Source organism: Lycium barbarum, chromosome 5 (assembly GCF_019175385.1).
Source record: "Lycium barbarum isolate Lr01 chromosome 5, ASM1917538v2, whole genome shotgun sequence".
NCBI lineage: Eukaryota > Viridiplantae > Streptophyta > Magnoliopsida > Solanales > Solanaceae > Lycium > Lycium barbarum.
Window position 1 is genome coordinate 125,083,896 of NC_083341.1, and position 11,903 is coordinate 125,095,798.

The window sequence follows — 11,903 nt, forward strand, 5'->3', positions numbered from 1 at the left end:
ACCCCTCAAGTCCTACTTTTTTATTGGGAGAGAAAAAGAAAAGGCTTTGTACTTAGGATTCTCTTTATTTACGTTTGAGATAAAAAGAGAATAGGTTATCCATGTGATTATTATCTCTGAGTATTAGGCTAAAGTACATAATTACTGTGAAATATAATAATTGTCATTAATTAATTGTTTGAAATCAATAATTGTGAGTTCTAAAGGCCGTCACGTTCAAAGACTAATTTTGCAAGAATTATAAGTAGCAATGTGGAAATTGTTATGAAATGGTGAACATAGTGTTATATAGTAGTAATAAAAGATAATGCATGGATTGCTACGTAGGAATTACCTAAAGAACTATTAGCTATCTGATATTACATTAGTAATGTAGAGTATTATGTACACCGTATCAGTTATCCATAATTTTATACTGGGATTGGTTTTATTATGTCTTAAACCAGATGATCATTAACTGATTTAAGTTTTATCGACTAATGCTTAATTTAATTTAATCGCCTTAAACATGTTACCTAACCATGCTTAACGTACTACATATACTAACTTTGTAAATACTTTTCACACTCATTAAATAAAACATAAATCTTTATCATCACCACCTCAAATAAACAAAAAATTGCTGAGTCTTAGATACTGATATTGCCAGAAACACGTGACCTGCTATTTCCAAAATGCTGATGTTTTTAGTGATGAGCTGTTCGTCCTATTGTTTGTCTTCATCATCATTCTTATTTGTTCAAAATTCAAATCTATATTTTCAGACAGCGAAGACCTAATTACTACAATCATTGGACATGGCTGTTAATCACCAAACAAAAATCAAAGTTTCTTTCAAATATAACCTTTTTAGTGATTGGTTTGTCTGATTAAGGGAGGAGCGTCTGGCTTTAATTTCTGCCTAATCAGAATAAGCCACATGCATATCAAAAATCAATACAATAAAAAACTGTTAATCTTGTTTTCTATATCAAGTGCATTTTTAATTTCCTTAGATTTGGTTTTTGTGGGAACCACTGCGTTGGAAAGAAACCAAAAGGAAAGGGGACTCCCATTATAATGATACAATTTTCAATAAGATAAGTCTATATCAATGTCCAAAGGTTAAAATGTCTTCATTCATTCCCGGAATTAATCTTTTATTTTTTACATTAATAGTTTGTTCCATGATTTATTGTTTCAGTCAAGTGGTCCTTAATGTAACAGAAGAGCAAAAGCAGCAGGTACCTCTTGTTAGGTCATAACTCATAAGTGAAAGTCCAAACATAAATAGTTATAAATAGTCCTGACAAATTTAATGCCCAACCTCGTCAGTTTTTCTTCTTTATTTGGTCCTATGTGGTCCAGTGTGATAAACCCAGTGTTTTAAAAGGCGGGGCGGGCGTAAGGCGGCGCGTTTTACATACGCCTCGAGGCACGGGGCGTAAGCCCATGGGTATTTAATTTTTAGTATTTCTTAAAATAATATAATTACAATAAATATTTTTAAATAGGTAAAATTACATAAAAAATAAAAGAAAACTGTAAATAAATTATATATATATATATATAGTTGTGTGTGTGTGTGAGCGCGCGCGCTTGATCCTCACAAAAAAATGATCAAAGCAATCCATTATACACCGCTTATAACTTGTAATTATATATAACATAATTTTACAAGTATAAAAAATACAATGAAATAAAAGCTATTATGAAATGCAAAACAATTCTAACAGTTTAACTTTCAAACACGGAAAAAAACACAGTTTCTTAAAACACTATTACTATCATACTATTCATTTTATCTCCCTTAAGCAAATAATCAATAAAATTTATCAATATTACAATTAAAACATAACTTCTTCATGAACAAAAAATAAAATTATATGTTAATTCTGATACATAGGATTTATGACCAATGACAAGTGAAAATGTACAATTCCGCTATGTGTTTTTTAAAAAAAAATTAAGTGATATTCACCCGACGTTCTCAAATAGTAAATATCCAATACTGCGACTTGTTATATGAGTTACACCCAATCTTCTATTTCTATAGATGAAAAACTATTAAGTATCATTATTTTGTTAAACAATTATGAGGGTGAATGATTTTAATTAAGAAATTTAAAATATAATTTGTGTAAGAACTGTTAGGCGAGCCCTGAGCGTTGGGCGTTAGGCGTGTTTAGGGCGTACGGTTGGGCGCTTAGGGCGTAGGCCTCATAGGAACTAAGCCCCGCACGTTAGCCCCAGGGCGTTTTGCCACTGCCCTGCCTCGAGGCGAGTCTTGACACTGCCTTTTAAAACAATGGATAAACCTAATAATTAATAGAGAAGTGATTTGACGATGTATTCACTTTGGTACTACGTGGCTCCTAACAACTGAACCAATGACTAATCCAGTAGTATAATAAGTGAAACTATATACTTCCATACACTCATTTTCACATACCCTTATTAAAAGGCAATGTCATCTCTTCTTTGCTTATTAGAACCTCTTATGGAAGAATCTTGAAACCTCATATGGTGTATCATTATCATGGGAATCCAATTTAGGATATGAAGTTACTGGGTTCAGAATGAGATCAATTTTATTATTTGTATACATTTAAAATTTCTTATGCATATATACACACACGCAATTTGAGCTGAAAATAATGCATTCATTTGAATTCACAGCTTCCGTACCACACGTAATCTGTTCTATCGAGGATAAGAAAGCTCTGGATGATTAGCATTTCACTTATTGCGATGTTAAAACTGATTAAGATAAGCAAATGCTAGTACACATTAAATGCAAGAAAGTCCAGTAGGATTTCGTTGTTACTGTGAGGGGCGAATTTGTATGTAAAATTTGGAGCACGTGAATTCATGATCTCTCCGTAAAACTAGGTATTTTATATATGTATATTTTCTAAACTTGGTTAAAAGTTGAGTTATTTACCTAAAGGACTAGAGATCAATTCTCATTATGCACACATGTTCTACAAATCTTAGATCCGCCTCTAGTTATTGTATATCCTTACAATAAAATATAGAGATAAGGCTAAAAAACACACCCCAACTATTACTGTTTTTTGAGTTTCATACTTAAATTATCAGAAGGTTGAGAAAACTACCTAAACTATCACTATATAGTTTGCAAAACACACCTCAAATTATTCTTGAATGGCATGTGATCTACACTCCATTTTACATAAAAATGTTGCCAAGTGTTGTCCACGTGGATAAATAATGTCACCATGACACCTACATGGAATTTAAAAAAAAAAAACTATTTGTTTTAAAAAACAAACTGAAAAATAATAATTTTTGTAAAAAAATATCAAAAATTATAGAAAATAAAAAAAAGTTTAAAAAATGGAAAAGTTATTTAAAAAAAATAATAATAAGAAAACTGATTATTTAGTTTTCACATTTAAAAAAAAAATCAACTTTTCCATTTTTTAAATCATTTTTTTCTGATTTTCTAAATTTTTTGATATTTTTTTACAATTTTTTTTTTAAATCCAGATTTGTTTTTAAAAAAAATGCTGATTTTTTTTTAAAAATATACTATTTTTTAATTTTCATGTAGGTGACACCATAGCATTACTTATGCCATGTGGACAAATGTTTTGAGAAAAATTCAGCTTCACTTGCCTTTTGGAGAGTGAGTTCACACATTTAGTTCAGGTGTATTTTGCAAACTAGATAGTGATATTTTAAATAATTTTCTCAATCTTATGATAGTTTAGGTATGAAACAAAAAAAAGTGATAGTTAGAGTATGTTTTTGAACTTTATCTCTAAAATATAAGTAGTATGTGAGTATACATGACAGTGACAGATACGTATTATTGAGGAAGGGGTTTATCACGGGCCCACGATTAAGAAGCGGTCCACAGTCTACTTATAATACACTTTCCCGCTGTTCTAGTTTCAAGTATGTGTACTCTCTCCGTCTCAATTTATGCCCTATTTTTTAAATTTCAAGAGAGTTAAACGAGTTAATCTTTGATCGTAATTTTTTTCATACTCTTTTTAAATACTTTAAAATATCAATTATTGTGATTTATACTACTTTCTTCGTTACAAATTGTTTGTCTTACTTTGTTTTTTACTCCGTTTAGAAAAAAAGTTTCTTTCTTTTTTGGCAACTCTTTAATTCCAACCTTCCACATGATATGTTTAAAACCACAAGATTAAAGTCTTTTTTGGTACATTTTATACATGACATGTTTAAAACCACAAGACTAAAGTCAGTGGCGGATCCAGGATTTTGAGTTCGGGGGTGCTGGACCCAAGAATTTTGAGTTCGGAGGTGCTCTATTAACTATTTATATCTGTTTCCTTTATATTTTCTATACAACTATACAATCCGTGACTGGATTTAATAGGTGCCAGAGCACCCAAAAATTGTACATGGGTCCGCCACTGACTAAAGTGCTTTTATCGGTATACATTTTATACATCTTTAATTAAAGACTATAAGATTCAAAAATCTTCTTTACTTTCTTAAATTTGTGTCAAGTCAAAACCAGACATTTTGAAACGGAGGAAGTAGTATTTTTTACTTTGGTTTCCAAATATATAAATTTTATTTAAAAAACCTAAAGATTCCATATCCGAACTTATGGTAAAAATATAAAATTTTGATTCTCGAAGTTTAAACTGTGTCACATGAATTGAGACAGGAGGGAGTACTATTTTGGAGAGTCAAATGACGCTTTCTTTGACCATGACTTTTTAAATAGTTTCTAAAAATTTAAATTGTCAAATATTTTGACTTATAACACTTTTTATGTAGCTCCTAAATATGTAAATTTTATTTTAAGAAAGTTGAAGATTCTAATCCTATAACAAATTCACAACGAAACATAGTTAGTTGACACTCGTATTCCAACTTAGGTCACATAAATTAAAACGGAGTAAATGACATTTGTGTATTAAAAGACATAATAATTAAGTAAATAGAGGTATTCTCTCTTTAAAAGATGGTGACACATTTCAATATGGCACCAGCACAGTCTCACCCCATCATTAGAAAGAAAAATTCATGGGCTTGGCTCATAGAAAAATATCAAGCACTCAAGTGGGGGGCGCACATTCAAGATATAAAACTAACTGAAGGTATGAGTTGTCTAATAATTTAAGATTTTAGATGAATTGATTACACACTTAAACATGATATAAAAGAATTCATATTTCACACCGTCACCCATTATCATTAAAAAAAAAAATCACATCCTCGGGTAATTAAAGAATCAAATTCGCACGCGAAGAAGCGCATAAAAATATAATTAAGTAAGTGTTTTCTCAAAGGTGTTTCTCAGGGTTAGAACTTAGAAGTTCTCTAAAATCTAAGGAGTAAGGGGGGTTAAACAAGAGTGAGGGGTCATGTACCATAGAGTAACTAGAAGGTAACTGCACAGTCTATTGCACTACTGGTTAAAGTACTAGTCACATTCATAGATTGGAAACCCCATATTTTATTGCTAGGACCAACCCAAGTTCTTTGCAGTAATACAAACAAATGGCAAAGCAACAAAACAAATGGCAAAGCTACAAAAGTCTTTACTATCATTCACGTGCATGGCACACGGTGAAGAAGAAAAGCAAGAGAGAGGAGTAATAAACAAATGACATCCAAATAAAAATAGGAAACAGTTTATTATTCATATATACTAGATGAAACATCATGTTTGACACATGAAGCCAAATACAAGCACACACTGAGAAAAGGCCCCAGAGACCTTTTTTATGGTTAGGCCAAATTTTGGCCGGAAAATCAGAGGCGGCTTTTTTTTCATATCACCTCCTCTTTATCAAAAAATTAAAAGAATACACACGTGTATCCGTTACACGTTTGAAGAAAAATTCAAAATAGTCCAGTATATGGTTAGGACCAAGAAAAAAAAGGCAAAATCCCGCCAAAAAAAACACACATACACGCTGTGTAGAGCACACCTCAAACCAAAAGTCTGATTATACAGAGCCAAATGTTATTCTTGAAGTTGAATGACCATTGTTTTTTTCTCCTTGAGTTGAATGACCATTGTTTTTTTCTCCTTGAGTGAATTGTTGATTTTCATTCATTATCTTGGAGCTAGTGTAGAAGTTGGAAGCAATAATGGTGGCCCTATAGTTATATATCAAGAGGTTTCTTGAATTATTCATCAATGGATTTGCCCAAAAATTCAATATTTTTTTGCCACAACTCGATTGATTTAATTCTCTTCTCCAATCCTTAGCAAATAGGCCCCACCATCTCCTCTTTTCATTCAATAATAATCAATGCTCCCTTTGAATTCAATCACAAACCCCACTTCATTCACACTACATGACTCCACTTACTACTACTAATGCATGCTATAATTAAACAATCTCTTCTCTCTTTCTTTTTCACCTTTCTCACAACAAAATACTATGTACCAAATCCCCTTCCCTTGGGAATCTGCAAAGCCATTTAATGAATGGCACATTATATCAACTAAATATAATCTACATCACTCCTCAAAGATGAAAAAATGACTGAGGATTCTTAGATCACTTTTGGACCACCACTTCCTTTTTTTCCTTGTAGCCCCTTATTCTTAATTTCCCACACATTACTTATATTATTCCGAACTTGCTCTATCATCATCTGTAGTACTCCACCAGCTGTTACTTAGTTTTCTCCTTTTATAAGATGTGGAAGATGATGATGACGACGACGACGAGGAGGGTGATGAGTTACTGGATGCTACAGTAGTACTAGCCCGAGTCATGACTCGTACCTGTGGTATAACTCTTGGAAATCTCCCAGGTCTTAATGCAATCGCGTACTTTTGCACTAATTTGTAGCACCCCACGATTTTATCCTGCCGAAAAAATGGGAATTTTTTACTTTATTCTAATGAAGTCAAGAATTGAGAATAGAAAGGTACGATGCATAATTAAAAAGGTAAAACAAATGTCTTACTTTGTGTAGTCCATCACACCAAGATTCAGCATGTTCAGCGTTCACGAGAGAGAAATTTGGAAGGTCATTAGCTGCACAAAGTATTGTAGCTGCAGCTATGCATGATGGCCAATACTCAAGAAAGCTAGCTTCTGTATATACACACAGTGTAAAAAAAAAAATTACCATCAGGTGACCTAAATGATAACTACATATAACATGAAAAATTAGAAAAACTACATGCTATAACAGGTCAAAACACATTAATAGTGTACATTTGCGTACAAATACTCATGCATGCATATGTGTACGTATATTTGGTGCTTCTTTTCTTTTTCTTTCTTTTGCTTTTTCTTTTAGATGTACACTTTTTCAATAGGATAAATCAGAAAACCAACCTTGAATATTTGAGAGGATAATCTGAGAAGCCCTTGAAATAAGGAAGGCAGTGAAAGTTCCTACTGAATCAAGTTTATAGGCAAAGTAGCTGAGGTAGCTAAACGGGGTTATGGATCGGAGCCTCCAATCTAATATTCTCAGTACAAGAAACTCCATTCTTTGTATGGTTTTGGGTTCAAATATATACTTTGCACCTTCAACCTAAGGTAAAAAATAAAACTTGTTAAATCACGTGTGGGGTCCAAGAAAATTCTATTTTTAGAAGAAAACAATCAAATAAAACAAATTACCTGAAGATCCAAAAGAGAAGGAACAAGAGGTTCCTCCATTTTTGCAGCTAAAGATAAGCAAGCAACCGACAATAGTTGCAGCGGCCAACCGTTTGTTTGCTGAAAATTACATTGAAAGGGAAATTCGTTATGATATTCCTATTTATATTTAATAATACTCCATATTATACAAGAAACAAAGAAAATAGAATAGTACACATGTATTTTGATAAATTTTGCAAAATAGACAAGCGGACCACCAGAACGATTACTTTTACTACGTACGTCGCGTACAATAAATTATTGCCAGCATGCCTAGAGGCTAGATATATAACATTAAAATATACACGGTGATTTTGAAGATAACATTAAGTACACGAGGGTAAGAAGATTTATTTTAAAGGTTTCCAATACCTTTTGATCAACTTTCAAGTTATACTATTTAATTCACATTTCTTTTCCTATTTTTGTTTTTTTACAAAGTGGAGTACCTTTTACAACCCATTGTTTTTAGATGACGCTATAAATTACTTTACTATCAAATATAAATCACATTATTATTGGGGAGACCATAAAACAAAAAGATTTTGTTCACCACAGTACAGAAACAATGAGGACCCAATTAGTTGAATTTGTCTTTGCCGTTGTTAGATGGATGCCACTGACCAACAAAGCCAACAATAAGGATAAATAAGTTTTAGACTCTGTTTATGAATTTACAGTTTACTAAACTTTTCTTCAGGTGTGATCAAAAGTCAATGCTGTATTATAGAAATAATTCCAGAGTTGAATCTCCACGGAAAATACAAATTTTATTAATACAAAAAATTTTGAGAATGACTCATTGAATAATTTTCTTCACCCTTGCAATTAGCAGAGGTTCATTACCTAAATTAGGATTAGAGGTTTAACCCCTCTTGCTTGCTTGTACTTTTCTTTTTGAGATTTGCTTTTATTTTAGTACTTTCTCTGTTTCAATTTGTTTGTCTGATTTTCGATTTGACATAAAATTTAAAAAAGTAATGTGATTTTAAATTAAAAATGTACCAAAATGTCTTTTAATCTTATAATCTTAAGCATGCATGTTATTTGAAAAGTTAAAATTAAAAAGTTCCAAAAGAGTAAAAAGAATTCTTTTTAAAACGAACTAAAAAGAAAAATAAGATAAACAAATTAAAACAGGAAAAGTAATAAAAAAAAAAACTAGCCCTAACACGCCGCCTAGTGGATCCGCAAAAAAAATCATTAAATATCAATAAATACCTTTTATACCATAAATAGTTAACTTTCTTCTTTTTCAAAACATCAATCATTGTTTACCATATTAGTTACTTTTAAATGTTTCTTAAGTAATCTAATTCTTTCTGTGCTACAATAAGTATATAGTGCGACTTATTTTCGTCCCGTATTTCCGGCCACCTCTCATTAATAAAAGGGAAAAAAAGAAGAAAAAAAAAATTAAAAAAAAAACTTCAAAAATGACTAATTTACCGGCAAGCTTCTAGAGTAGAGAAAACGATCAAAATAATTAACGGCGAGATACGCCGTTAATGGCTGGAAACCATAGTGGCGTTGTACCTGCAAAAAAAAAATAAAAAAAAAATGCTTTAGTTATTCGATTCAGTTTTGTATTATTTGGATTTTGATTTTTTCAGTGACCAAACTGATATTAGCGTAGTGGGTAGTGTTAAATACAAGTACAGTTTAGCAAACTAGAGAAATAATACGTCTCAATTTAAATGTCTTATTTTTAATTTAAAAATATAAGTTAAATGACATTTTAGTGCCGACCATGAGAATTATTCTTTTGTTTTTTAGAATTTTTTCACTTTATTTAAAAATTAGCTTTTGGCCATAAAAATTTCAAAAAAAACGAAAGAAAAAAAACTTCAAAAATTCTAAATAAAGTAAAAATTATTTGATTTTTATGGCGAAATGCCAACTTAGTACATTATACATATTTAATTTAGTATCACAAAATTCAAAAGGCTTTTTTAATTCCTTAAATTTTGTGTCAGTCAAACTGAGAATCAGAGGGAGTAGTACCTTGAGAATCCATGCAACGGATTCTTCTCTAGCAGCAACGTCTAGTGACTGAGATTGAAACCTCTCAATATAATCAAATCCAGGCACAAAATTCCGCTCATCTTCAATAAGACCAGCGATAGATTCATCGATATCAGCGTCCCGAGATTCGATGTCGGACGACAAAACAGTGTCGGAGTCCTCGCCGCAAAGTAGGTCGGAGAAGCAGTCGGAGCACGAGACTGACATGATAGAACTACTAATCTCATTCTATTCTGATCATGTTTTATTGATGGTCGGAACTAGAGAGTGGTCGGAGAAGATTGCCGGAATGTTGACGTGGACTTTTTGAAGAAGAGATACACCAAGTGTTAGGTTTTATTGTTGTGTGTTTGGTTGTGGCTATCTCATTCGCTGGGTATAAATAGTAATATTACTATGATTTATATTTTGTTATTTTGTTCTAGGATTAAGGATCTACAAAAAGAAAAGAAAAGGTTAGAGATAGATATATCAACTAGTTTTACAAGTTCAATTAAGTATTCATTTTCTTTTTTGTATTTTGGTCCGTTTTATTCAAATCCCCTTAAGCTATATCTGGTCTAAATCACCTCTTTTACTTGACTTTTTTATATTCCAAGTGATTTCCAATAACTTCTGGCATTTGTAAGTATAAAATAATAGTCACATAGTATCATATTAATCTAATGTGTAAAAATAACTAAAATAGCATTTTCTTTTATATTTAGTCAATAATTCCAGCTGCTATTTCTTTATCTCCATCTATATATTCTCTCTATTCCTATTAAAATACAGATACCAATTTTTCTTTCATTTATCATTTTAGAAAGGTCAAATATAAAGGGTAATTACGACCATTTATTGGGGTGGTACCGGTAAGAGAAAAGTCAAGTACATGGATATAATTAGGATCAAATATAATTTAAGGGGATCCAAATAAAACACGTCAAGTTTAGGAGCTCTTTAGGTATTCTGCTAAAAAACAAAGATGATTCTTTTTTTCTTCTGATTTGATGTCGGTATCCGCATTGAGAGCGAACAAATTCGATCGACTCACACTAGAAAGCCTCACATTAGAGGCAAAACGCCTCCTAATAAAAACCGACTTCACATTCAGAACTCGAATTCAAAATTTCTAAATTAAAGATAACAAAATAATTACCTCGCCACCACAACTCTTATTACTATTTTTATTGCTATATTATCAAAAGGTTTCACAATCAATATCAATTTTAGGCCAACCTGTTAGGATATAAGAAAAGTGAGTGAATACTTTGTACAATTTTTTTTTTAGGTACGTGATCCTTTTTATAGAAGATTGGTAAAATTCAACGCATAAATCAATTAAGAAAAAACATAAAATAGAGATTTTTGTAGAGATATTATTTTCTATTCAAATAGTAACTTGATCAAAGAAAATTATTTCCCCTTTTATGCTTTATATACCTCACATAAAGATTGGTGATGATTATATGGTCCATTAAAAAAATATTAGTTTCGATGTCAAGAAACTTAATAAAATAAATTCAGCTGAATATGAATAAGAAACTATATACTGGAGTATTGTTTTTAAAAATAAAAATATATTTTTCGTGAAAAGGATAAAATCCCAATAGCAGCCTCATTGGATACAGTATGTAGGTGGTTCATTATTAGATGACAGGTGCTAAAGTGTCACGTGAGTAACATTGGATGTATAATAAAATAATTAAAACCAAATATCAATTACTCCTAAGTCCTACCGAGTACCGACTATCTCCACGCGCATACTCCTAAATAAAGGCCGCTGGTTTCTGAAATTGGTCAAGTTTACATCGTATTGTGTAAAACTTAAGCTTTAATTAAAATTAATATTTAGATATACTTGCGTAAAATTTTGATTCTATAAAAGTCAAAAATAATAGTCTTGACAATTGTATTGATTCTTAACCACGTTTATCAAGCAAGTAACCCTGATCATAGGTGAAAAATTAAGTATGAACGCGGACTAGAGCCGATATAGTGTAAAACTTACAGATTCATTCGAATCCAATAGCTTTTAAATCATAGCGGTAAAATTTCTCAAAGTTGAACCCATAAATTAAAATTTTGTTTCGCTTCTTAATGCTAAGATGAAAGTGATATTTTAAGTATCAAATAATTGAAATTCATGTTCTTGTTTCTGACATGATTATGAAACTTGGAAATTAGACGTGATTATGCTAGATAGTTGATAGTACTTCCACCGGTTAATTTAAGTATATTTTTAGCCTTTTAAATTTGATCCATAATAAGTGTCATTTAAAGAAA

General features: G+C 31.3%; 1 protein-coding gene across 1 annotated transcript; it reads right to left on the reverse strand.

Annotated features, from left to right (window-relative positions):
- Positions 1-5,605: 5,605 nt before the first annotated feature.
- Positions 5,606-10,062, reverse strand: LOC132641403 (cyclin-D1-1). Its single transcript, XM_060358384.1, has 6 exons — positions 9,615-10,062; positions 9,060-9,146; positions 7,590-7,688; positions 7,299-7,500; positions 6,922-7,052; positions 5,606-6,820 (listed from the first exon to the last, which is right to left on the reverse strand). The coding sequence occupies exons 1-6, from the start codon at positions 9,840-9,842 to the stop codon at positions 6,578-6,580; spliced, it is 990 nt and encodes a 329-aa protein (XP_060214367.1). The 5' UTR covers positions 9,843-10,062; the 3' UTR covers positions 5,606-6,577.
- Between the last annotated feature and the right edge of the window lie 1,841 nt (positions 10,063-11,903).

Excerpts from the sequence above, each read along its gene's own strand:
- LOC132641403 (XM_060358384.1), bottom strand. The coding sequence starts at position 9,842 with ATGTCAGTCTCGTGCTCCGACTGCTTCTCCGACCTACTTTGCGGCGAG. Across the intron at positions 7,501-7,589 it reads CTTCTCTTTTGGATCTTCAG|GTTGAAGGTGCAAAGTATAT; the intron begins GTAATTTGTTTT and ends TTTTTACCTTAG. Across the intron at positions 6,821-6,921 it reads GGTGTGATGGACTACACAAA|GATAAAATCGTGGGGTGCTA; the intron begins GTAAGACATTTG and ends TTTTTTCGGCAG.